The sequence below is a fragment of the Salmo salar genome, chromosome 05, assembly GCF_965601325.2.
Source record: "Salmo salar chromosome 05, fSalSal1, whole genome shotgun sequence".
Taxonomy (NCBI): domain Eukaryota; kingdom Metazoa; phylum Chordata; class Actinopteri; order Salmoniformes; family Salmonidae; genus Salmo; species Salmo salar.
Genome location: NC_138295.1, coordinates 69,888,937 through 69,912,394, shown reverse-complemented (window position 1 = coordinate 69,912,394; position 23,458 = coordinate 69,888,937). Strand labels below are relative to the sequence as shown.

Genomic DNA, 23,458 nt, shown 5'->3' with positions numbered 1-23,458 from the left:
GATTTGTTTCAGTAGACTTTCCTCTTCCGCGCGCAGGTCGGTTCCTGCCTGCTGGTTGGACAATGTGGAGTCGACTACACGACTATCATTGGTCCAGATTGATGTCTGTCACTACCAACTTTCTGTAGATTGGCCAGAATCGATTGTTGTTGATAATGATGTTCTCGGTAAAGATAAACTCAAGATTATCGAATCTGTCAAATAGTTGAAGAAAAAGTTTTCCTACGAGGAATGTAACATTTAGAAAATTAGAACTAATTGTCTAGACTATGTATATGATTTTCCTAATCGAACTATTTTATTTAGCCGTTTGGTTGCCTGGTAACTGACACAAGTCCAAGCCAGACAAAAACCCGGAAGGCGCAGTGTGTTTTTCTTTCATTGAATCAACCCAGGCAGTGATCAAATCGAGATGCTCAAGTAACATTTACATGGAAAGTACGTGCTTTTTAAAAACTATTTAATACGTTGTCGGTGTCAGCGATCTAGCCTTTCTAAATGAACAAACTACACTGCTCAAAAAAATAAAGGGAACACTTAAACGACACAATGTAAGTCCAAGTCAATCACACTTCTGTGAAATCAAACTGTCCACTTAGGAAGCAACACTGATAGACAATACATTTCACATGCTGTTGTGCAAATGGAATAGACAACAGGTGGAAATTATAGGCAATTAGCAAGACACCTCCAATAAAGGAGTGGTTCTGCAGGTGGGGACCACAGACCACTTCTCAGTTCCTATGCTTCCTGGCTGATGTTTTGGTCACTTTTGAATGCTGGCGGTGCTTTCACTCTAGTGGTAGCATGAGACGGAGTCTACAACCCACACAAGTGGCTCAGGTAGTGCAGCTCATCCAGGATGGCACATCAATGCGAGCTGTGGCAAGAAGTCTTGCTGTGTCTGTCAGCGTAGTGTCCAGAGCATGGAGGCGCTACCAGGAGACAGGCCAGTACATCAGGAGACGTGGAGGAGGCCGTAGGAGGGCAACAACCCAGCAGCAGAACCGCTACCTCCGCCTTTGTGCAAGGAGGAGCAGGAGGAGCACTGCCAGAGCCCTGCAAAATGACCTCCAGCAGGCCACAAATGTGCATGTGTCTGCTCAAACGGTCAGAAACAGACTCCATGAGGGTGGTATGAGGGCCCGACGTCCACAGGTGGGGGTTGTGCTTACAGCCCAACACCGTGCAGGACGTTTGGCATTTGCCAGAGAACACCAAGATTGGCAAATTCGCCACTGGTGCCCTGTGCTCTTCACAGATGAAAGCAGGTTCACACTGAGCACGTGACAGATGTGACAGAGTCTGGAGACGCCGTGGAGAACGTTCTGCTGCCTGCAACATCCTCCAGCATGACCGCTTTGGCGGTGGGTCAGTCATGGTGTGGGGTGGCATTTCTTTGGGGGTCCGCACAGCCCTCCATGTGCTCGCCAGAGGTAGCCTGACTGCCATTAGGTACCGAGATGAGATCCTCAGACCCCTTGAGAGACCATATGCTGGTGCGGTTGGCCCTGGGTTCCTCCTAATGCAAGACAATGCTAGACCTCATGTGGCTGGAGTGTGTCAGCAGTTCCTGCAAGAGGAAGGCATTGATGCTATGGACTGGCCCGCCCGTTCCCGAGACCAGAATCCAATTGAGCAGATCTGGGACATCATGTCTCGCTCCATCCACCAACACCACGTTGCACCACAGACTGTCCAGGAGTTGGAGGATGCTTTAGTCCAGGTCTGGGAGGAGATCCCTCAGGAGACCATCCGCCACCTCATCAAGAGCATGCCCAGGTGTTGTAGGGAGATCATACAGGCACGTGGAGGCCACACACACTACTGAGCCTCATTTTGACTTGTTTTAAGGACATTACATCAAAGTTGGATCAGCCTGTAGTGTGGTTTTCCACTTTAATTTTGAGTGTGACTCCAAATCCAGACCTCCATGGGTTGATAAATTGGATTTCCATTGATTATTTTTGTGTGATTTTGTTGTCAGCACATTCAACTATGTAAAGAAAAAAGTATTTAATAACATTATTTCTTTCATTCAGATCTAGGATGTGTTGTTTAAGTGTTCCCTTTATTTTTTTGAGCAGTATAGTTTTAAACTGCAATGCTGTTAGCTAGCTAAGTTACAGGGATAACTTTTTTGCAGTGCCAGCTAGCTCTTTTCACTCGCTTGTTAAATCAAATGCATGTGTGCTAACTACACACTCTTTAACACTGTCTCATCCTATGATTATAACAAAGAGTAGTCTACATGTGGGCTATAACACTTTTCTGCCCAGTGTGTGAGTTAGTGCATGAAATCCAGGTGAGACGTGGAACAAATGAAAAGGAATGCGGAGCTACCGTTTTCAAAACCAGAACGATGTGTTTTTACCACAATGAAAATGGTCACCTTTTGTGTCTCTTCCTCTCTTAGTGGTGCTGCTCTGTTCACGAGGAAGAATCCCTTTCCGCCAGACCCGCCTCTGGGAAAAACACACTACAACCCCTCATGCACCAAGAAGCTTTTTATTTTATTTTTATTTCACCTTTATTTAACCAGGTAGGCTAGTTGAGAACAAGTTGTCATTTGCAACTGCGACCTGGCCAAGATAAAGCATAGCAATTCGACACATACAACAGCAGAGTTAGACATGGAATAAACAAACATACAGTCAATAACACAGGAGAACAAAAGAAAACAAGTCTATATACAGTGAGTGCAAATGAGGTAAGTTAAGGCAATAAATAGGCCATGGTGGTGAAGTAATTACAATATAGCAATTAAACACTGGAATGGTAGATGTGCAGAAGATGAATGTGCAAGTGGAGATACTGGGGTGCAAAGGAGCAAGATAAATAAATACAGTATGGGGATGAGGTAGGTAGATAGATGGGCTGTTTACAGATGGGCTATGTACAGGTGCAGTGATCTGTGAGCGGCTCTGACAGCTGGTGCTTAAAGCTAGTGAGGGAGATATGAGTCTCCAGCTTCAGAGATTTTTGCTTCCAAAGCAACAGAGGAAAACCGTAAGAACTGAACTATGGGGCTGTCGGGGTCTTTTCCAAATACACATACTCCAATACAGTAAATATATGGATTGTCAGTATAGTCTCCTGATCAAACTTTAGCTTTTTTTCCTGGTTTGTCTTAGACCTGAACCCTGTTGGCCTTGCCCAGCTGTCCAGCCCTCCTCCTCTCCAGACACACTCACTAACCCTAGAGGACCTGTGCTTCCTTGGGGCAGCCAACCACTTCGTCCTCTGTCCTCCTGCCACAGAGGCCCAGCGTAGTTTTAGAGTCCTGGCCCTCCACTGATCTTGTGTCCTCCCCGGCATACACTGCCGCCTCCCCGAACACAGACACACTGACACAGGACCCAACATCAGGAAAGTCCCTGGTCTCCACTGGGGGAGGAGAGCAGGAAGATTCAGTGTTGGCAAAGTATGCTTAATTCTATTTCTCAAATTACATAATGGTAATTTATGTTTTATTTGTGACGTCATACAGTATTTGTGACCCTGCATCCTTATGTATGTCTTCATTGTAGTGTGTATAATAATATCCACAATAAGCTTGCAGTTGACGAGTATAGGATTTTTGTATTGCTTTATGGTGTTATGCCCTTTACATGTCTCATTAGTAACTACAATAATTCCTTTTCCAGGTACATTGAACGCTTTCGTCACGGAAGGCCGCAGAGTCAAGAGGAACGTCTGCAGATGTCGGCGATGGTGGGAGAGGGCCAGCAGCCTTTCGGGTGGATGTCCTCCTCCCCTCTACCCTCCTGTTCTACACCCACTCAAACCACTGACAAAGGTACTTCACTTGGATCATCTCATTGAAACTCACTAAAAGTTTTGTTGGCTCTATAAAACAAGGAATCTAGTGACCGTTGTGATGCATTTGACCTACTGTCTTGCTCTTCTCTCCATTTCAAATCAAAGTTTATTGGTCGTGTACACAGTTTAGCAGATGTTATAGCGGGTGCAGTGAACATCTTATGTCACTAGCTCCTAACAATGCAGTCAAATGTCAAACAGTTAAAAAAAACATATTTAAGGAAAGAAATCAAGAATGTCAGGACGAATCCAGTTAACAACCCAAATAGCACTATCAAAATGCAATCTATACACTGGATGAATATGTACAGCAGTAGATATATTAGAGTGAGATATATCAAGAATCCAGTATATAAATACATTTGCTGTGTGTGTATAAACAGTAAAATACAATTTCTCATTCATTCCCTATTTCTTTATGTACACAGGCCTTTCCCTTAGAAAAGACTCAGCCACCACCCTCAGTCCAGTTGGGCAGTTTTGGCATGGCACCACCCTCATGCAGGGGACTCCTTGATCTTAGTGCCATGGTGTGCGACGAACCTTGTCGTTACAAGTGTAAATTAAATTGGTGGGGTCAGTGTAGCCATCTAGTGGTGTTAATCAGAACAACATTGTTCTGTTCATGCTATGTTTTGGTAAGAGTTTGTGTTTGAGATGGTGAGATATATTGGTATTGGACAGGTTTATGTAATGCTGTCAAGTGTGCAAGAGCCAGAATGGCTGAGATGTATTGGAAGAAAGACTCCTCATGCAGAGTGCCTCTCCTCATAAATATTTGCATACCAACACCAGACGACATGTCCAGCCCAACCAATGTGTTTATATGAACTAGTTAGAAGCTGTTCCCTTTGATTATGCAACTGTGTTTGATGCCTTTGTTGATACCACTTCTGGTCAAAACACCGCTCCATATCCAGCTTGCTGCATATTCCTGAGGGAATGCGCTAAACTCGATATGCAACTGACATGAACTTTTATAGAACCGATCCATAAAGCGTTTTCAAAACGGAACCCGCTGAGGTCTCACAGTTACACAACATTGTGAATGTTCTAGAATGTTGGTGATAGAAATGGTGCCTCTGGTGCACTCACTGGCCTCTCTTTTTCTGATGCCCTGGCAGGGCCTGTCAGACTCCTCTCACGGTGACCTTGGAGACTCTGAGATACTGCATCTACAGGAGAAGGCCAGTAGTCTGCTACACAGAGGTAGATATGCTGGGAGAAATGGAATACACTGAGCAGGGTTGGGGTCAATTAAATGTAATTCAGTCAGTTGCAATGTGGAGAATTGGATTAGTCTTACAAAAAATACATTTTATGTTTTCAGTGAGCACTCACTCAGTAGTGGATCTATCCCCATCAGCTCTGAGGGCCTGGGCTGCTCCAATTTGTCCTCCCCTGTGAGCATAGATGAGCCAATCCGAAGGCCTATAATTACCAGTCTTATCAACTCAACCACTGGTGAGCCATGGGGATTGGGAAGTTCAAAACATCTGATTTGCATGAATTTCCCTTGTCTCAACCACATGATATTGCTTTTTCAAACTCCCAGAGTCACTGTTATTCTGTGCTCTTGCCACGTCCCTCATTTCTCATGGTCACGATTTACTTTCCTTTAGCAACTTTCTTTATTCTCACTTTATATCTGAATACACATTGCAATAATTCCTCTTGTGCAATCGCTTCCTCAAGTTGTGGGGAACCTAAGCTCAGCTCATGCCCAAACTGTCCTTGGTTGGTCCCCCTGACCCCCGCACACGCCCAGAGGAGGACATCCTGTTTCAGTGGCATCTGAGGAGGAAGATGGAGCAGGCCAGTCAGTGGTTTCAGTCACACCCACAGCAGGTTCACACCCTTCATCAGCACTCTGTCAGCTGGCAGGCACACAAGGTACTTACCCCCCTGTCTACTACACCTGCTATTAGAAAGATGTTTTGAAGTCTCTTTGAAATGTCTGCCATTGTGTGGTAGGATTTTCCAATGCATTTAGCTAATCACAGATAATTTGATTTGTTTCCCTTCGTTAGGTACAGCGGAATTCCCACCCTGCATATTCCACTCATATAGTTACCCGCTCCTTCACCCCAGCCCCCCAGGAGACCAGTGTCCCCCATGGACCGTTCTCCCCTGCAGCTGCCCTCTCCCTCCCCATCTCCAACCCCACCGTCTCCAAGTTGCAGCCGGATACCCTGGTCTGTCTCCCCACATGCACCTCCTCTGTGACATCCTTCCTTATACCGCTCAGCCCCGCTCCCCTCCACCCAGCCACCATAGGAGGCCAAAGAGGAGGGAGGTCTCTTGGGCCGACCGGACCGTCAGGCAGCCCAAAGCCCAGTTCAGCTCCACAGACACCTCCACTGAGGAGCCCACTAGTAAACATGAGTCCTCTCCACCACCGCCCGCCTCGTCTGAGACTACAGAGGAATAGTGGGCAGTTCAACAGAGGAGAACCGAGAGGACAAAAAAGGAGACACTACAGGAGGAGAGGAGTGAGAAGCGGACAGGGCCGTCCTGCAGAAAGAAGAAATCAGCCAGGTATGACCTGTATCTAAGAGGGGTGACATTTTGATTGAATGACATGTGAAGCAGATGCGTTATGTGGCCCCGTCGGAAAACTCAATGACAATATCTCTGTGGGCATCACGTTGGTGATGCGGACCATGCTGAGAGGCCCAGCTTTACAGATTGGAGTGTGAGCCAACACAGCACCAGAGGTAAAGACAGGGTCACCCCATGGAGAGATGAGCCCAGCAGAGACTGGGGGCAACAGGAAAGCGGGCCAGGGGTAGTGAGAGAGGGCCACCACCCTCTCCCATTCACATTACCCTGGGACAGGTCAGTTAACACCGTGGGTCATCAGCATCACCGATGCTAGATGCCATTAATACATTGAAGAAAGACTGTTATTCATTTTTCAGTGTTACAATAATATTCATTTACTTTATTAATTTATCCAGGTTAGTTTAATTTAAATAAAGATATTAGTTGAGTAAAGCATATTAATTTACCTTGGCAGGTAGTTTCAGAGGTACTGTTCCTGACCACGGACTCTCCGGACCCGCCCAGAACCCCTGTGTCCTCTGACTCTCCCAGATACACGCCCCCACAGTCCCCCGCCCCGCCTCCCAGTGCACAGCAGCCCCGGGAGGTCGTAGCTCAGCTGCTGCAGGAGGCTGAAGGTGAGACTGCCTGGTGCAGTGGGGACTGCTGACCTTAACTCTCTAGGTAGCAGAGGTGGAATAGACTCTGGCTGTATAATACAGTGTGTATATATAGCCTCCAGTCAAGTTCCACCAGGACTGAATCCAAAAGAACTTTTTCCTGAAAATTCCATTCCTATACATGCATTACTTACTCTAAATAATAAGTTAGGATTTTGCACCTAAATGCTAAAGGGGTCTTTTGCTAACTATATAGGGCGGCATATCAATTGAGTGATGCCATAGTCTTCTGTTACAGGAGTACATTGACCGTGTGGATCAGTGACAGTTATCTATTTTCACTTCACCTTGCTGGTGTTCATGTGTACATTTCTGGCTATTTATACCTTTGTACAATTAACATGTGATCTAATATAACATATTATGAACACCTGGCATAGCTTTGCTGGAAAGTAACTAAAGTTAGAACAAAAAGAATCGGTCATGGAATCAACTGCTCCTAAAGTTACTTTTGTTATCTGCACAGTGACATTTTAACTACATATTTCCCCCCCCCCCTTAAGATTCAGACGAGCAGGAGTTTAAAGACGACCCCTTACTGAAGGTCTTAAGGCAGCAGAGGAAGTGGGTGAAGGAGCAAATCAGGTAAAGTACTGGTATATGTTCCCTAGATACAGTACATTCTTCGTCATTTATTTCATTGACCTTTCCATTACTCATTAAGATAATGAACTTAATATATTTTCAGGGTAATTACAGTGCCTTCAGAAAGTATTCACTTTTTTCCACATTTTGTGTTACAGCCTGAATTTAAAATGGATTAAATAGAGATTTTTTGGGGGGCACTGGCTTACACAATACCCCGTAGTGTCAAAGTGGAATTATGTTATTAGAAATCTTTACAAATTAATGAAAAATTAAAAGCTGAAAAATGTCTTGCGTCAAGTATTCAACCCCTTTGTTATGGCAAGCCTAAATAAATTCAGGAGTAAAAATGTGCTTAACAAGTCACATAATAAGTTGCATGATCTCAATCTGTGTGCAATAATAGTGTTTAGCATGATTTCTGAATGACTACCTCATCTCTGTACCCCACACATACAATTATCTTTAAGGTCCCTCAGTTGAGCAGTGAATTTCAAACACAGATTCGACCACAATGGCCAGGGAGGTTTTCCAATGCCTCGCAAAGAAGGGCATATATTGGTAGATGGGTAAACGAAGAGGAAGAAAAAAAGCAGACATTGAGTATCCCTTTGAGCATAGTGAAGTTATTAGTTACACTTTGGATGGTGTATCAATACACCCAGTCACTACAAAGATCCAGGTGTCCTTGCTTACTCAGTTGCCGGAGAGGAAGGAGACCGCTCAGGGATTTCACCATGAGGCCAATGGTGACTTTAAAACAGTTACAGAGTTTAATGGCTGTGATAGGAAATAACTGGGGATTGGTCAACCACATTGTAGTTACTCCACAATACTAACCTAAATGACAGTGAAAAGAAGGAAGCCTGTACAGAATAAAAATATTCCAAAACATACATTGTGTTTGCAATAAGGTATTAAAAGGTAAAACTGCAAAAAATGTGGCAAAGAAATTCACTTTTTGTCCTGAATACAAAGTGCTATGTTTGGGGCAAATCCAATACAACACATTACTGAGTACCCTTCTCCATATTGTCAAGCATAGTGGTGGCTGCATTATGTTATGGGTATGCTTGTAATCGTTAAGGACTGGGGAGTTTTTCAGGATAAAAAAAACTGAATGGAGCTAAACACATGCAAAATCCTAGAGGAAAACCTGCTTCAGTCTACTTTCCACTGGGAGATGAATTCAAATAAAATTTTATTGGTCACATACACATGGTTAGCAGATGTTACTGCGAGTGTAGCGAAATGCTTGTGCTTCTATTTCCGACAGTGCAGTAATAGCTAACTATTAATCTAACAATTTCACAACTACCTTGTATACACACAAGTGTAAAGGGATGAATAAGAATATGTACATATATGGATGAGCTATGGCTGTGCGGCATAGGCAAGATGCAGTAGATGGTATAGAGTACAGTATATACATATGAGATGAGTAATGTAGGGTATGTAAACATGATATAAAGTGGCATTGTTTAAAGTGACAAGTGATACATTTATTACATCCAATTTATTACATGAATTATTAAAGTGGCTAGAGATTTGAGTCTGTTGGCAGCAGCCACTCTGTTAGTGATGGCTGTTTAACAGTCTGATGGCCTTGAGATAGAAGCTGTTTTTCAGTCTCTACGTCCCAGCTTTGATGCACTGATCTCGCCTTCTGGATGATAGCAGGGTGAACAGGCAGTGGCTCGGGTGGTTGTTGTCCTTGATCTTTTTGGCCTTCCTGTGATATCGGGTGCTGTAGGTGTCCTGGAGGGCAGGTAGTTTGTCCCCGGTGATGCATTGTGCAGACCTCACTACCCTCTGGTGAACCTTACGGTTGTGGGCGGCGCAGTTGCCGTACAGCCCGCAGTTGGTGATACAGCCCGACAGGATGCTCTCGATTGTGCATCTGTAAACGTTTGTAACGGTTTTCGGTGACAAGCCAAATTTCTTCAGCCCCCTGAGGTTGAAGAGACGCGCTCTGTGTCGCTGTCTGTGTGGGTGGACTATTTCAGTTTGTCCGTGATGTGTACGCCGATTCACTTGTCAGCAAGACAGTAACCTAAAACATAAGGCCAAATCTACACTGGAGTTGGTTTCCAAGAAGGTCAATGTTCCTGAGTGGCTGAGTAACAGTTTTGAATTAAATCGACTTGAAAATCTATGGCAAGACCTGAAAATGGTTGTCTCGCAATGATCAACAACCCATTTGACAGAGTTTGAAATGAATAATGGGCAAATGTTACGCAATCCAGGTGTTAAAAGCTCTTAGAGACTTACCCAGAAAGATTCACAGCTGTAATCACTGCCAAAGGTGCGTCTACAAATTTCTGTATTTCATTTTCAATAAATGTGGAATAATTTCTAAAAACATAGATGGTTGAGAATTTTTTTTTCATCAATTGTGAATTCAGGCTGTAACAGAACAAAATGTGGAATAAGTCCAGGGGTATGAATACTTTCTGAAGGCACTGTATACAGTCTTATTCTAAAATGGTTTAAATACAAAAAAAATCCTCAGCAATCTACACACAATATCCCATAATGACAAAGCAAAAACAGGTTTTTAGAACAGGACAATGACCCTAAGCACACAGCCAAGACAATGCAGGAGTGACTTCGGGACAAGTCTCTGAATGTCCTTGAGTGGCCCAGCCAGAGCCCGGACTTGAACCTGATCGAACATCTCTGGAGAGACCTGAAAATAGCTGTGCAGCGATGCTCCCCATCCAACCTGACAGAGCTTGAGGATCTGCAGAGAACAATGGGAGAAACTCCCCAAATACAGGTGTGCCAAGCTTGTAGCGTCATACCCAAGAAGACTCGGTTGTTATCGCTGCCAAAGGTGCTTCAACAAAGTACTGAGTAAAGGGTCTGAATACTTATGTAAATGTCATATTTCAGTTCTTTATTTGTAATACATTTGCAAAAAATTCTAAAAACCTGTTTTTGCTTGGTCATTCTGGGATATTGTATGTAGATTGAAGGGAAAAAACGATTTAATCTATTTTAGAATAAAGCTGTAACATAAAAAAATTGGGGAAAAGTCAAGGGGTCCGAATACTTTCCGAATGCACTGTATTGTTAAATCATGTGTTATGCCGATTGTTTTGTCTTTGGAGTAAAATTTTACCTTTTTTTTTTTTCATTGCAGACACAGATATGGTTCCTAGAGTGATATAATATTTGGCTATGCAAAGCGTTGAAGCAACCTTGGAACATGCTCTAAAAATAGATGTTTTTTCTTTCAGCGAGGTGGAGTCACTGTTGGATGAATTCCAGGAAGCGTGATCACTGGTGGTGAGCACACACATGGAACAAAAACAACAATCAATTCAACAGCATTTTTATTTTTGTACCGAAATATATAGTGCATTTATTTTTTGTTAACAAATTCTCTTTTTACAATGACTAGTTAGAAAATATACAACAATCTTACTGTTGGGTTTTGTGAACATACTTGATAATCTGAGTGTTATAACATTTACACATGATTTAGAGGGCATACACACGCCACACAATCAAATCAACATTTTTAATTGTTTTATATCATATTTACAATGAATGGTTCCATAAAAATATTAAGATTGATGAGTTAATTGTGATTCTTTAGGATGAGGGATGCTTTTAAATGAGGAATCTGTCCTGTTAATATGTACAAACCTCAGAGCGAGAGGGAGCAGGGAATTTTAATGGTGTGACGGCTTAGTTAATGGGTGTTTTGGTACAGGCAGGCACCAACTCCTTTGAGTGTTTGACATGTCTGTTGGAGGAGAGCGTGCCTGTATTTTTGCTTCTATCCTTATTTGGTGTGTGTACAGTTTACCAAGCTACCAATTACTTCACACTGGAAGAAGTTAAGCTACACTAAAGTTACCCATAACTACATTTTTATTTTCTTTAACTAAAGTTAATTTGAAAAATTGCAAACTACTTTGCGATAAACTATATTTCAATTTGAAATGTCAGACTACAAATTGCAAGAACAGATCACTCTGGAGTAAGATGTTAACAATGTGTAATTTAGCATATTAAATTAAACAACTGTTTCAAATGAGAATTAGAAAGGGGTAATACTGAAAAAGAAAGGGAAATTATTGCCTACTTCACCCATATTTTCTATTTGCAAAAAAAGTGTGTAGTTAACTTTTTTTTGCCGTGTAGCGAACTACTAAATACTGCCAAGATATGAACTGCCACCAAGCTACTGCAAAATGTAGTTAAATTACTAGTTGAACTACATGTAGTTTACTACCCCCTCCCCCCACAACAATGGTTCCTATGGATTGTGTGTTTGTTCCTATGGTGTGTATGCTCATGGTTCTGAGTGGGACAGGTGTGTGGAGTTCTCCCTCTGCAACATAGGGGCAGATATGATGAGGATGCCTTCAGGCGACACAGCCGACTCCAGAGCCATGGAGTCCACTCCCTCTGGAATCCTGTAGCGCCGGTTGAACTGTCGCGTCACCAGCCCCGACCCATCCTGAAAACACACGTTATTGTGAACACAGTCAGTGAGGAATGCCCGTTTTCAGGCTAACAAGTGGCCTGGTTTCCAGTCTGTTTGGTCAGTAGTTGTCTGAAGCAGAAACAGACTGCATAGCAACCAGGCTATATTCAATGTCTGTCATCACACTATGGCAGTGTGATTATGAACAGAGAACAACTCTTGCATAATACATGTAACACAGTAGTTGCTTACTTTTTTCTCTTTGTGTTTCCCTTGGACCTCCACAAAGTCTCCCGTCACCTTGACCATCAGCTCCTCTGGGTTGAAGTGTTTTACATCAACCTGAACTGTGAATCGACTGTGGTCACAACACACCTGGCAACAGGGGATGATACCCAATATTACTACGCAAATGGACACTATTGCTGCTCTATTACTGCTGGTTTAATCTTCTTATGTAATTCAATTTAAACGATAAGAAAATGCAAGAGCACCTGCAGTAAATGGGAATTCATTAAAATGTCAGTAGAATATAGAAAGTAAAACATAAAATTCATTAATCAAGGCTACCTCATTGATACAGAACAAAGTCATGAAAAATGAATCCAGAAATTGTTTAATCAGTGAGAAATTAGAGCACCGCATGCATGCAGTGTAACGGGAATAAACCTACCTGTGCAGAGCCAGTGTGCTCCGTCACTGGGGTGAGCAGCTCCGACGGCGTGAATGAGTACAGCCCGAATGTCCCGTTCAGCCCGGGAAGAAGAGGCGGCAGGACCCTCTCCCATGCGATACCGCTGGCTGGAAAAGTGGGTGGCAGATCGAAGTCCATTTCGCGTCTGAGGTAAAAAATAAAATATGCAGTGATTACTACAGCCTTTCACACCCGTATGGGCCGGGGATGTTACGAATATTCTAGGCCACAGGGAGAAATAGCATATGGGAAAATGATAGTCCAATAAATGTAGGTCTATTCGAGAAACTATTAGCCTAATTGAAGTTAGAATGAAGCAAGAAATAATTCAACCATAATATACCCGCTTCTTCACTGCTGAGGTTCAGAAAGTGATTGATTCGTAAAAGCTACAGCGATGGTTTTTATAGTCCTTGTCAAATCTGGAATGTTGCAGTAAATAATACCGAATCCGCTTGAACCTCAAAGACCTTTGAAATTGTTGCTGGGTAGGGTCACCGTGTAAAATCCCGTCTGAGACGTAGAGTCGTTAGCACTTACCGTTATGAGATGCCTGCAAGTCCTATTATGTTCTGACTGCTAATAGGCTGGATTGCTGCGTCCGTGTATCTGACTCTACCCTTTTCCCTGACATAAACTGTGGAAGTGCCAGTTAAGGTCTGTATTTATGATAGCAGGAGTTACATAATGAGGCGGGAACTTCGCTGTGGGGCACCCTGCATTGCTTTGGATTCACCACCAGACCCCCTGGGAATTATGATTTTGTTTTAGATGTGATCAAATTCTTCGATAGCGTAGGGACCTGCCTTAAGGAACACTCCTCCCTATCATATCAACCTATATATGAAGAACTGCTACCATATTCTCCGTTAAAATCATATAGTGTACGTGCACCTCTTTAATTAACCTTACATTGACGTTTTCCTTGACACACCTGTTGGGGAGCCCCTTTTGGTGATTTGGCAATTGGCATTCAACACTGCCAAAAGCGGTAATCTCAATACAGTGTTCTGCCAGGCAACAGTTCAAACGCTTCCTTCTAGGGATAGACTGCATAACGGACTGGACTGCTCAATAATTGCTGCTACAGATTCCTTAAACTGATTAAATATTGCAATTTTATTTTGACAGGCTTAATTGGAATGATGATATCCATTAGGCCTACACTGATTAAACTGTGCTTATCCCGGGTTATCAACTGGGGCATGGGATTTTTTTTTTTTTTACCTCCGCTTATTAAACAGGTTGAACAAGGTCACAAACATTGTCAATGTCACACCCTGTAACAATATTTTACCAAACACTAGAATATTAAAGATGTTACAATATTTATTTTATAGGTCTACATACTTCAGATGTTTCTGTTACATTGTTTTTGTAATGATCTTTTGATCAATGTGAAGCAGGTGTTAAGCACACTAATCTTCAATCACATTGGCCTTATTTGGAAATCTTTCTATTCGAAAGAAAAATGATTAAATATTTGTATTAATTCTATAATTTCAACAGAGATGATAGAAATCCCAAAGAGAGGGATGAACAAATCTGTGATTAATGTTGGCCAGTCCCCCCTAGCCACTTTGTCCTGGAGAGGAATTGGGGGGGGGGGGGATTAAAACGACCTTATAATAATTAGGTCATCATGACATGCAGGGTGAACATCATGTTCTACAATTACACTGACACCACATCCACAACAATGTCATATAAGCCTCCTGCATGTCACAGGTCTTAGCACTTCATCGATTGGGTATCTTATGACCATCCATCACACACATCTGACTTGGGTTTACATCCACTGCCCCTTGACCCCATTTAGAGCAGACAGTCGTGTTACTTATACAACCCTGGCAGACTCAATGGACTTGTTAAGTACTGGAGCTGGTGGGATGACATGTCCTTCCTGCCATGGCGTTGGTTGGTAATAGAAGTAGAGTCTGACTCTGAGTACCTAAAAATGGCATCAACCATGATCCTGAAGAGGGGGGGGTAACATTTGCTACAGATGGATTGAGTTTCATAATAGGCGCCTAAGAGATTGGCCAGAAGCGGACCCCATTTAAGCACTTAAAAATCATAATTCTTCAATCATAAAGTACTTTACTGGCTAATATCTCATCACTGTTGGAATTGTTTACACTGTGAGAGTACAAAGGATACTATGAATATTATTATCTGGAATAAGTATGTTGTTATCGTGAGCAGTGTTACAAATACTGACATATTAAACAAAACCAATTGGATATTGTTATCCAAAGCTATGCTCATACCATTCATATTATCCATAGGGGCCAAATGTCTAATGAAATGCACACTAGACCACAATCTGGCATCTAAACTCAACTTTATTACAGCAAATAAAAAAGGCATACACTTCCATTTAATTTAGAAAGTTAATGAATTTGCTATTTATTTTTGTCATACATACCATTCGCCTGTACAACCTTCCAAATTTACTCAAACGTGTTGAGACATCCACACACTAGACACAATTTGGGGAAAAGGTGCAGTGTTCATAGGACATCTTCCCACTCATTAAAGCCCAGAAAAATTACTATGATTATCCATTGATCAACTACACTTAACTATTTCAACTTATGTTAGATTTGTCTATTCATTCTGTCATGGTAAAGTTTTATACAGTAGGAAGCTTTCTTGTTTCCCCGCCTTGTCTGTCTCAGGGAATGCCAAGTGGAATGGTGAAGGAGAGGTAGTCGCCCACCTCACCCCATTCTGCTCTGAAGTGTTGGAATATGGTTATCCATGTGGTGAGTACTGCAACCCACAGTAGCAACCCCAGCCCTGATCGCTTTACATCTGAAAGAGAGATGTAATTTATTGTAGTCATGTTTGAATAGAAACTGCATGCTTTCACTAATACTTACACTAATGTTAAACTAATACAAAGCCAACTTTGTTTTAGCTGGATCATCTTATCTCATCATGGATCATAGGCCTACATCTCATAAGACACACAACCTGTAACATAAATGTATTATTTATCCAGTATGTAGATGTGCCACAACAAACCTGGACTACTAATCATTTGTACAAGAATCTTTAGTTATATTAATTAACAGCACTTTCTCTGTGTGCATAGACTATGATTGGCGGATTGACACTCACATGTTTTGATCTTAAGTTGTTCAGTATATGTTGGCTTTACAAAGGCCTCTTTGAAAAACCACACCACATTCACCAGCCACAGGAACGGAAGGAATGCAAATCCCCCTGAGATAGAAAGTCATTACAGTATTACTACATTATTCTTGCATTACTATATATATATATATATATATATATTGTAAACACTAACATTTGGATAGTTCATGCAATGCTTTTCTCTTTGAACCATGCCAGGGGACAGAAATCCCCTGGTCACGTAGAGAAAAACAACACTTGGTGGTTCAGACTTACCAACTTACCTAAATAGTATTTCCTGCAGAGGGTGAGTTTCTCCTCATTGGGAAGGCGCTCTAGGTTCATGTTGATTTCCTGTTATTTCCCCCTTCGTATTGACAGTTTTTCAAAGAGACCTTGAAGTATGATGGAAGAGTATAAAAGTGAGAGGGTATTTTGAAGATCTAGACTGGCACATTTCGGCTTCATGGAACTGCCCGTCTGTAAAATACGAGGGTGCCCCCTATCGATAAGAATGGAACAAGTCTTGTGTTTCCATCCAACGTTAGCCTGGCTATCTGCCCAGATTACACGATAAAATAACATATTTTAACACAAATTTTGCGAACTTAAGTATTTTAAGGCGAAATGTGTAGGCTAGTAGCTAAGTTTTGAAAAAGCAGTCGAAAATACTGCGTGCTGGATGGCTAACAATATATGCGACAATGTTAACAGCAATTGTCCTCTATAGCAACTACTATTACAGAAAAGACATCATTAATATTTTCCGAGGCTTTTACCTGTAATCTTGAGTTATATATATATGTGTCAAATAGCTCTAAATTGCTTGAGGATTTAACGTTAAACAGCTCAGACCATCAACACAAAAGAGAATTTCAACTTGTTCCTTTCCGCTTCCTACTCCAGTTTTCTGAAGAGGGGGATGTGACGTCCATATTACACCCCCCCCCCCCCCCCAGTTCATTGTGGGTAATGTAGTTCAGATAGCGTACATAGAAACGTATGTTTTGGCATTTACATTAAAATATGTTTCAACCGTGTAATTAACTTTTGCTTGTAGTAAATCACCTATTATTGCTGACAGTGCAGATGATCTGAATTGCCATGCAAAATATGTGCCTTGCAGTTGCAAAATTACTGTTAACCTGCCTGTCTTATTCTGTGAATAATTTCCGTCAGTGAAGTTTACTACAATCAATGCACAAAAATATAGGCCTAGACTTGTGGATGTTTTCAATTCTTCTTTTCAAATTATGTTTAGAGCTTGATTTAAGTGCATTGACTCTCTCTCTCTCTCATGTAAGGAGCGCGCACATAATGTATAGTGGTTTAATCTGTATGATCATATCAAAAGACGAGGACAAGCCGCTCGGCCACTGAGGAATAGGGACAAGCCTAAAAATATTGGTTCAGCGGTAGATGGCCATTCACAAAATGTGTATTTTTTGCCATGGAGGGAAGCTGGGCCTTGTAGTTAATTATCGACAAACGTAATGGTTGTAATGAAACTATGATCGAGCAATGTGTCCTTTGTTTAATATCAAATGGGTTTATTACTTGCATTACATATTGCATTGCACACACAACTCCTATAAATTCCAATCATCATTTAAATAAAGATTTGCAAGTTACCCTGTGAAGCTTTCCTTGGACATACTTCATTTCCCGGCAGCCTTGCGGGTCCCCCCTCCCTATCTCGCGCCTTCCCTCTCGTCTCACCTCAAGTTGCTATCGGTGTTGTTTTTGAAGCTATGATGGCGGCAGCGGGATGCGGATCAGCAACCGCGGCTGCCATAGGAGGCCAAGTTGGTACTGCTGCACCCCGAGGTCGCTTCCCTGGTCGGCCTTGGTCGTCTCGCAGCCGCTTGCGTTCTGAGAAGCGATGGCAACTCGACCGATCAGGGGCAGAAGCTGACGATGTGACTAATGCTGGAGGCCCAAGGCCCACAAGCCTGGTTCTCTCGTTAAACGAGGACCAGTCTCACTTGCGCTTACTTGGGATAGAGTCGAACCACAAGAGCTTAGCGGAGGCTGGGTACAGCTCAAGTGGGAGCGAAGAGGTGAGAGCCCAAATCGCTGCTGGAGTTAGTATATTTTTGCTTCTTTTATCATGTCATTTTGGTTACCTGTGTTGGTGTGTAGTTTTGTGTGTGTGTGTCATGTAGAGTTAGCCCCGTTTCATAATACTTTGCTTTAAGTGTCAACATTAGTTAGCTAGCTAGCCAGCTAACGTTAGCAGAAGCGACTTCATGAGATGTTCGTCAATAGCGCTAGCTAACAAAGGGGAAGGCTAATGTAATATTTGTCTGCATTGTAGCTCTATGGTTAGTTAGACATAAGATTTACCACGAATAACTTAAACCCACGCTAACTAGCCATGTATTTGTCTTAAATGAGTATTTAGCTGTTTTATGCCTGTAATTGCTGCAGTGAGTAACGAACGTAGCTACATAAATGTTTCTATGAATTCAAGAGGGGGAGGGGCTACGTCAGAATCCTACTCTCTATGATAGCTAGCTAGCTAACTAACGTGTATGGGGATCATTTCACGTTCCTTTAAAAAACATGGCTTGCAGAATGTCACCAGGTCAGTTTTTTTTGTCGCTGTCACTGAGTCAATTAATGTAACGCTTGCTAATGTAACTAGCTTGTTGGAGAAGTAATTGGAGGGAAAACTATGATAACGAAACCCGGTAGTGGGTAAATTTGTCATGATGTGAGATGTTAACGTTACTTGGCCTGCTATTGCAGTCCATTTTCTATTTCATTACAGGCAAGAGAGGAGCACCAAGCATATTAGATATTTACATTTGACATATAAATGACCTAGGCCTACATAATGACTGCAAGTATTCATATGTTAATAATCTGGCTTGGACCCAAGCTCCACATTAGCCGACAAAATGCTTCTGCCACAATATCGACTTTATTTGCATATTAACAGGCATGTAGCAGATGTAGTTAGAGGCCTGCAACCCCTCCCCAGTTCCCAGGCATGACTGGGTAAATTGCTGCTGGTTTCTTGGTAATGCCTCGCCATCCATGAACAACGATGCATTACCTGGAGGAGAAGATCATTTGAAAGATGTGCTTGGACTGTTTTTGAATGATTAACTTAACTAGTTGATGTAATGGCTTGTCCAGTGCACTTGTGTTGGGTTTGTAATGGTATAGTTTGGTGCTCAAGACTAGCACAATCTACAGGTCATCCCAATGATGGTAAACATTTGACATGGGAGACGTATTGCAATTAGGCAGTAACCTAAAACACTATACATCGTCATTTCCATGTAAAAGAACCCACCAAACAATTAGTTTGTGTTTTTACTGATTTTCAGTAATCAATTATTAAGTAATCATTAATGGAATTACTGCAATTGTCAACAATGGGAAATCATAGTAGTCACAAACCACCATTGAATCACCTACTACTGTCCTCCTTCCCACTGGCATACTGTTAGTGTACTTGGAAAGTATTCAGCCTTATTATGAAATAAAAACATTGTTCTCATCAATCTACACACAATACCCTATAATGACAAAGCAAAAACCAGGTTTTTAGGAATTTTTACAAATTTTATATATATAAAAAAAAAAACATCCATGTAAATAAGTATTCAGACCCTTTACTATGAGACTCGAAATTGAGCTCAGGTGCATCCTGTTTCCATTGATCATCCTTGATGTTTCTACAACTTGATTGGAGTCCACCAGTGGTAAATTAAATTGATTGAACATGATCTGGAAAGGCACACACCTATCTATATAATGTCCCACAGTTAATAGTGCATGTCAGAGCAAGGAATTGTCCGTAGAGCTCCGAGACAGGATTGTGTGTGTCGAAGCACAGATTTGGGGAAGGGTACCAAAACATTTCTGCAGCATTGAAGGTACCCAAGAACACAGTGGCCTCCATCATTTTTAAATGGAAGAAGTTCGGAATCCCCAAAACACTTTTTAGAGCTGGCCGCCCGGCCAAACTGAGCAATCGGGGGTGAAGTGCCTTGGACAGGGAGGTGACCAAGAACCCGATGGTCACTCTGCTTGACAGAGCACCAAAGTTCCTCTGTGGAGATGGGAGAACCATCTCTGCAGCACTCTGCCAATCAGGCCTTTATGGTAGAATGGCCAGACGGAAGCCATTCATCTGTAAAAGGCACATGACAGCCTGTTTGGAGTTTGCCAAAAGGCACCTAAAGGACTCTCTGACCATGAGAAACAAGATTCTCAGGTCTGATGAAACCAAAATTGAACTCTGAATGCCAAGTGTCACGTCTGGAGGAAACCTGGCACCATCCCTACAGTGAAGCAAGTTGGTGGCAGCAGCATGCTGTGGGCATGTTTTTCAGCGGCAGGGACTGGGAGTCAGGATCGAGGGAAAGATGAACGGAGCAAAGTACAGAGAGATCCTTGATGAAAACCTGCTCCAGAATGCTCAGGACCTCAGACTGGGTTGAATCTTCAACAGGACAATGACCCTAAGCACAGAGCCGGGAAAGGGGGATACCTAGTCAGTAGTACAACTAAATGCCTTCAACTGAAATGTGTCTTCCACATTTAACCCAACTCCTTTTGAATCAGAGCAGTGCGGGGGGCAGCCTTAATCGACATCCACATCTTTGGTGCCCAGGGAACAGTGTGTTAACTGCCTTGCTCAGAGGCAGAACGACAGATTTTTACCTTGTCAGCTTGGAGATTCGATCCAGCAACCTTTCGGTTACTGGCCTAACGCGCTAACCACTAGGCTAGACAACACAGGAGTGGCTTCGGGACAAGTCTCAATGTCCTTGAGTGGCCCAGCCAGATCCCGGACTTGAACCTGATCGAACATCTCTGGAGAGACCTGAAATATGCTTCAACAAAGTACTGAGTAAAGGGTCTGAATACTTATGTAAATGTGATATTTCAGTTTGTTATTTTTAATACATTTGCAAAAATGTCTAAACCTGCTTTTGCTTTGTCATTATGGGGTATTGTGTGTAGATTTTTTTTTTTTTGGGGGGGGGGCAGCAATGTAATACGTTTTAGAATAAGGTTGTAATATATTTCTTTGTTGTGGAAAAAGTCAAAAGGGTCTGATTTACCCCCCCCCCCCCCCCCACAGTAGTTAATGTTACCTCTCCCAGCTCTTACTGACAACCAACTACCCATGAGACCACTTGCTTTCCATTTACTGGAAATGGCATCTGAACCGACTGACACCGGACGTCCATGGACGTTGACATTTGGTCAGTCCGCCACGGCCTTGATTTCAAAGTCCACAGACGTAGTTTTTTTTGGTCGGTTTAGACCGGCCTCCATTTGGCCCAAACATAGACGTCCATGACTGGTTCAGATTTGGTCCGATCAGCAATCATAGACGTCTGTTTCACAAGTTTGCACGGTACAGTAAAGAAGAGTATAGTTCATTACGCGTTAATGCAGAATTGTTCATTTTTCACTCAGAAAAAGAGAACTCTTAAGATACTGTATCTTGCCGCATTTTGTAAGCACAGATCTAAAATGATTATTGTAATTTCTGCTCGGCATCAGACAAATTTTGTGCTTCAGTTGCACTTCACTCGATTGAGAATTCACGAACAGGCATTGTGCTCTGACTGATGTGTAGGTACTTTTCTCTAGTAATTTTCTCGGTGTAGCCTATTTTTCTCAGGTAAAATGCAAGATTAACTTCAAGCAACACATTAGGAAATGTAGCTGGCATTGCTCTTTCTATGATAAACAATAGAAATATGATGGTCATGCAGCGTTTTTGCAAAAAATACCTTGTTTTTTTCATTGTAAGCTAATTTACTTGTGTGGCTGTTAGCCAAAAATAGTGTTGCACTTCTGTTGTCATCTGATGAAAATGAAGCTATTTTCTGACGAATGTGTTGCACTAATGTATTTTCTGTGAAGAAGAACTATAGTTGGACTCCCCTGATCACCTTATTGAAACAAAAAGACACTCTTTCAACATAAAACGCGTGGGAAATGGTTTAAAACGCAGATTTTGGTGGTCTGCATTTTTGAAAATGCAGATTTCTGAACTCTAACGGTAGAGTAAAGTTTGGTGCAGTAGAGTCTACTGTACTGAATAGGGATCTTAACAGTTAATTGGTTAGCTGCCGAAAATACATTTGACTGTTCATGCTTATCAGTCTAGGTTAATTTGCATAATTTAGGGGAATTAAATTGGCCGTGTGTATTTTCGTTGGTTGTCATGTATCTTATCTATCGCACGCGCACAGCATACAGAGAATAGCCTATCACCTGTCAGAGAGCAGCTCCTCGAAAGATGGTACTGGAGTGAAACGTGCTTTTATATATTACTTTTTATTTCTCAATCTCAACTCGTAATTTAAGCTCGCCTCCCATTCCTCGTTCGAGTGCATACAGTGGGGGAAAAAAGTATTTGATCCCCTGCTGATTTTGTACGTTTGCCCACTGATAAAGAAAGGATCAGTCTATAATTCTAATGGTAGGTTTATTTGAACAGTGAGAGACAGAATAACAACAAAAATATCCAGAAAAACGCATGTCAAAAATGTTATAAATTGATTTGCATTTTAATGAGGGAAATAAGTATTTGACCCCCCTCTCAATCAGAAAGATTTCCTGCTCCCAGGTGTCTTTTATAGCGGTAACGAGCTGAGATTAGGAGCACACTCTTAAAGGGTGTGCTCCTAACCGCAGCTTGTTACCTGTATAAAAGACACATGTCCACAGAAGCAATCAATCAATCAGATTCCAAACTCTCCACCATGGCCAAGACCAAAGAGCTCTCCAAGGATGTCAGGGACAAGATTGTAGACCTACACAAGGCTGGAATGGGTTACAAGACCATCGCCAAGCAGCTTGGTGAGAAGGTGACAACATTTGGTTCGATTTTTCGCAAATGGAAGAAACACAAAAGAACTGTCAATATCCCTCGGCCTGGAGCTCCATGCAAGATCTCACCTCGTGGGGTTGCAATGAGAACGGTGAGGAATCAGCCCAGAACTACACGGGAGGATCTTGTCAATGATCTCAAGGCAGCTGGGACCATTGTCACCAAGAAAACAATTGGTAACACACTATGCCGTGAAGGACTGAAATCCTGCAGTGCCTGCAAGGTCCCCCTGCTCAAGAATACATATACATGCCCGTCTGAAGTTTGCCAATGAACATCTGAATGATTCAGAGGACAACTGGTGAAAGTGTTGTGGTCAGATGAGACCAAAATGGAGCTCTTTGGCATCAACTCAACTCGCCGTGTTTGGAGGAGGAGGAATGCTGCCTATGACCCCAAGAACACCATCTCCACCGTCAAACATGGAGGTGGAAACATTATGCTTTGGGGGTGTTTTTCTGCTAAGGGGACAGGACAACTTCACCGCATCATTTGACGGGGCCATGTACCGTCAAATCTTGGGTGAGAACCTCCTTCCCTCAGCCAGGGCATTGAAAATGGGTCGTGGATGGGTATTCCAGCATGACAATGACCCAAAACACACGGCCAAGGCAACAAAGGAGTGGCTCAAGAAGAAGCACAGCCTAGCCAGTCTCCAGACCTTAATCCTATAGAAAATC

At 42.4% G+C, this 23,458-nt stretch overlaps 3 protein-coding genes and 1 long non-coding RNA gene across 7 annotated transcripts in view; 2 read left to right on the top strand and 2 right to left on the bottom strand.

Moving 5' to 3' along the window:
• The first annotated feature begins 145 nt into the window (after positions 1–145).
• LOC106605613 (uncharacterized) lies at positions 146–11,213 on the top strand. 2 transcript variants are annotated; one of them, XR_001328901.3, is made up of 11 exons: positions 146–438; positions 2,417–2,542; positions 3,135–3,424; positions 3,648–3,799; positions 4,947–5,031; positions 5,153–5,286; positions 5,518–5,715; positions 5,853–6,660; positions 6,842–7,004; positions 7,550–7,631; positions 10,874–11,213. It is a non-coding gene; the product is annotated as an uncharacterized LOC106605613 (long non-coding RNA). The 2 variants fall into 2 exon arrangements; XR_001328904.3 differs by having other exon boundaries at positions 2,417–2,710.
• On the bottom strand, positions 10,953–14,091 carry hspb6l (small heat shock protein-like). 3 transcript variants are annotated; one of them, XM_014201375.3, is made up of 4 exons: positions 13,307–14,091; positions 12,746–12,911; positions 12,325–12,447; positions 10,953–12,105 (listed from the first exon to the last, which is right to left on the bottom strand). In XM_014201375.3, the coding sequence occupies exons 2-4, from the start codon at positions 12,902–12,904 to the stop codon at positions 11,938–11,940; spliced, it is 450 nt and encodes a 149-aa protein (XP_014056850.1). In that variant the 5' UTR covers positions 12,905–12,911; positions 13,307–14,091; the 3' UTR covers positions 10,953–11,937.
• A 1,002-nt stretch (positions 14,092–15,093) lies between these two features.
• Positions 15,094–16,841, bottom strand: LOC106605614 (gamma-secretase subunit PEN-2). Its single transcript, XM_014201448.3, has 4 exons — positions 16,687–16,841; positions 16,192–16,302; positions 15,893–15,997; positions 15,094–15,583 (listed from the first exon to the last, which is right to left on the bottom strand). The coding sequence occupies exons 2-4, from the start codon at positions 16,250–16,252 to the stop codon at positions 15,444–15,446; spliced, it is 306 nt and encodes a 101-aa protein (XP_014056923.1). The 5' UTR covers positions 16,253–16,302; positions 16,687–16,841; the 3' UTR covers positions 15,094–15,443.
• A 770-nt stretch (positions 16,842–17,611) lies between these two features.
• The window catches only part of LOC106605615 (histone-lysine N-methyltransferase 2B), a 62,800-nt gene continuing 56,953 nt past the window's right edge, over positions 17,612–23,458 (top strand). Inside the window, exon 1 of the mRNA XM_014201450.3 lies at positions 17,612–17,967. Within this exon, the coding sequence (XP_014056925.2) occupies positions 17,659–17,967 (309 nt within the window). The 5' untranslated portion in view covers positions 17,612–17,658. The remainder of the gene's footprint in view (positions 17,968–23,458) is intronic.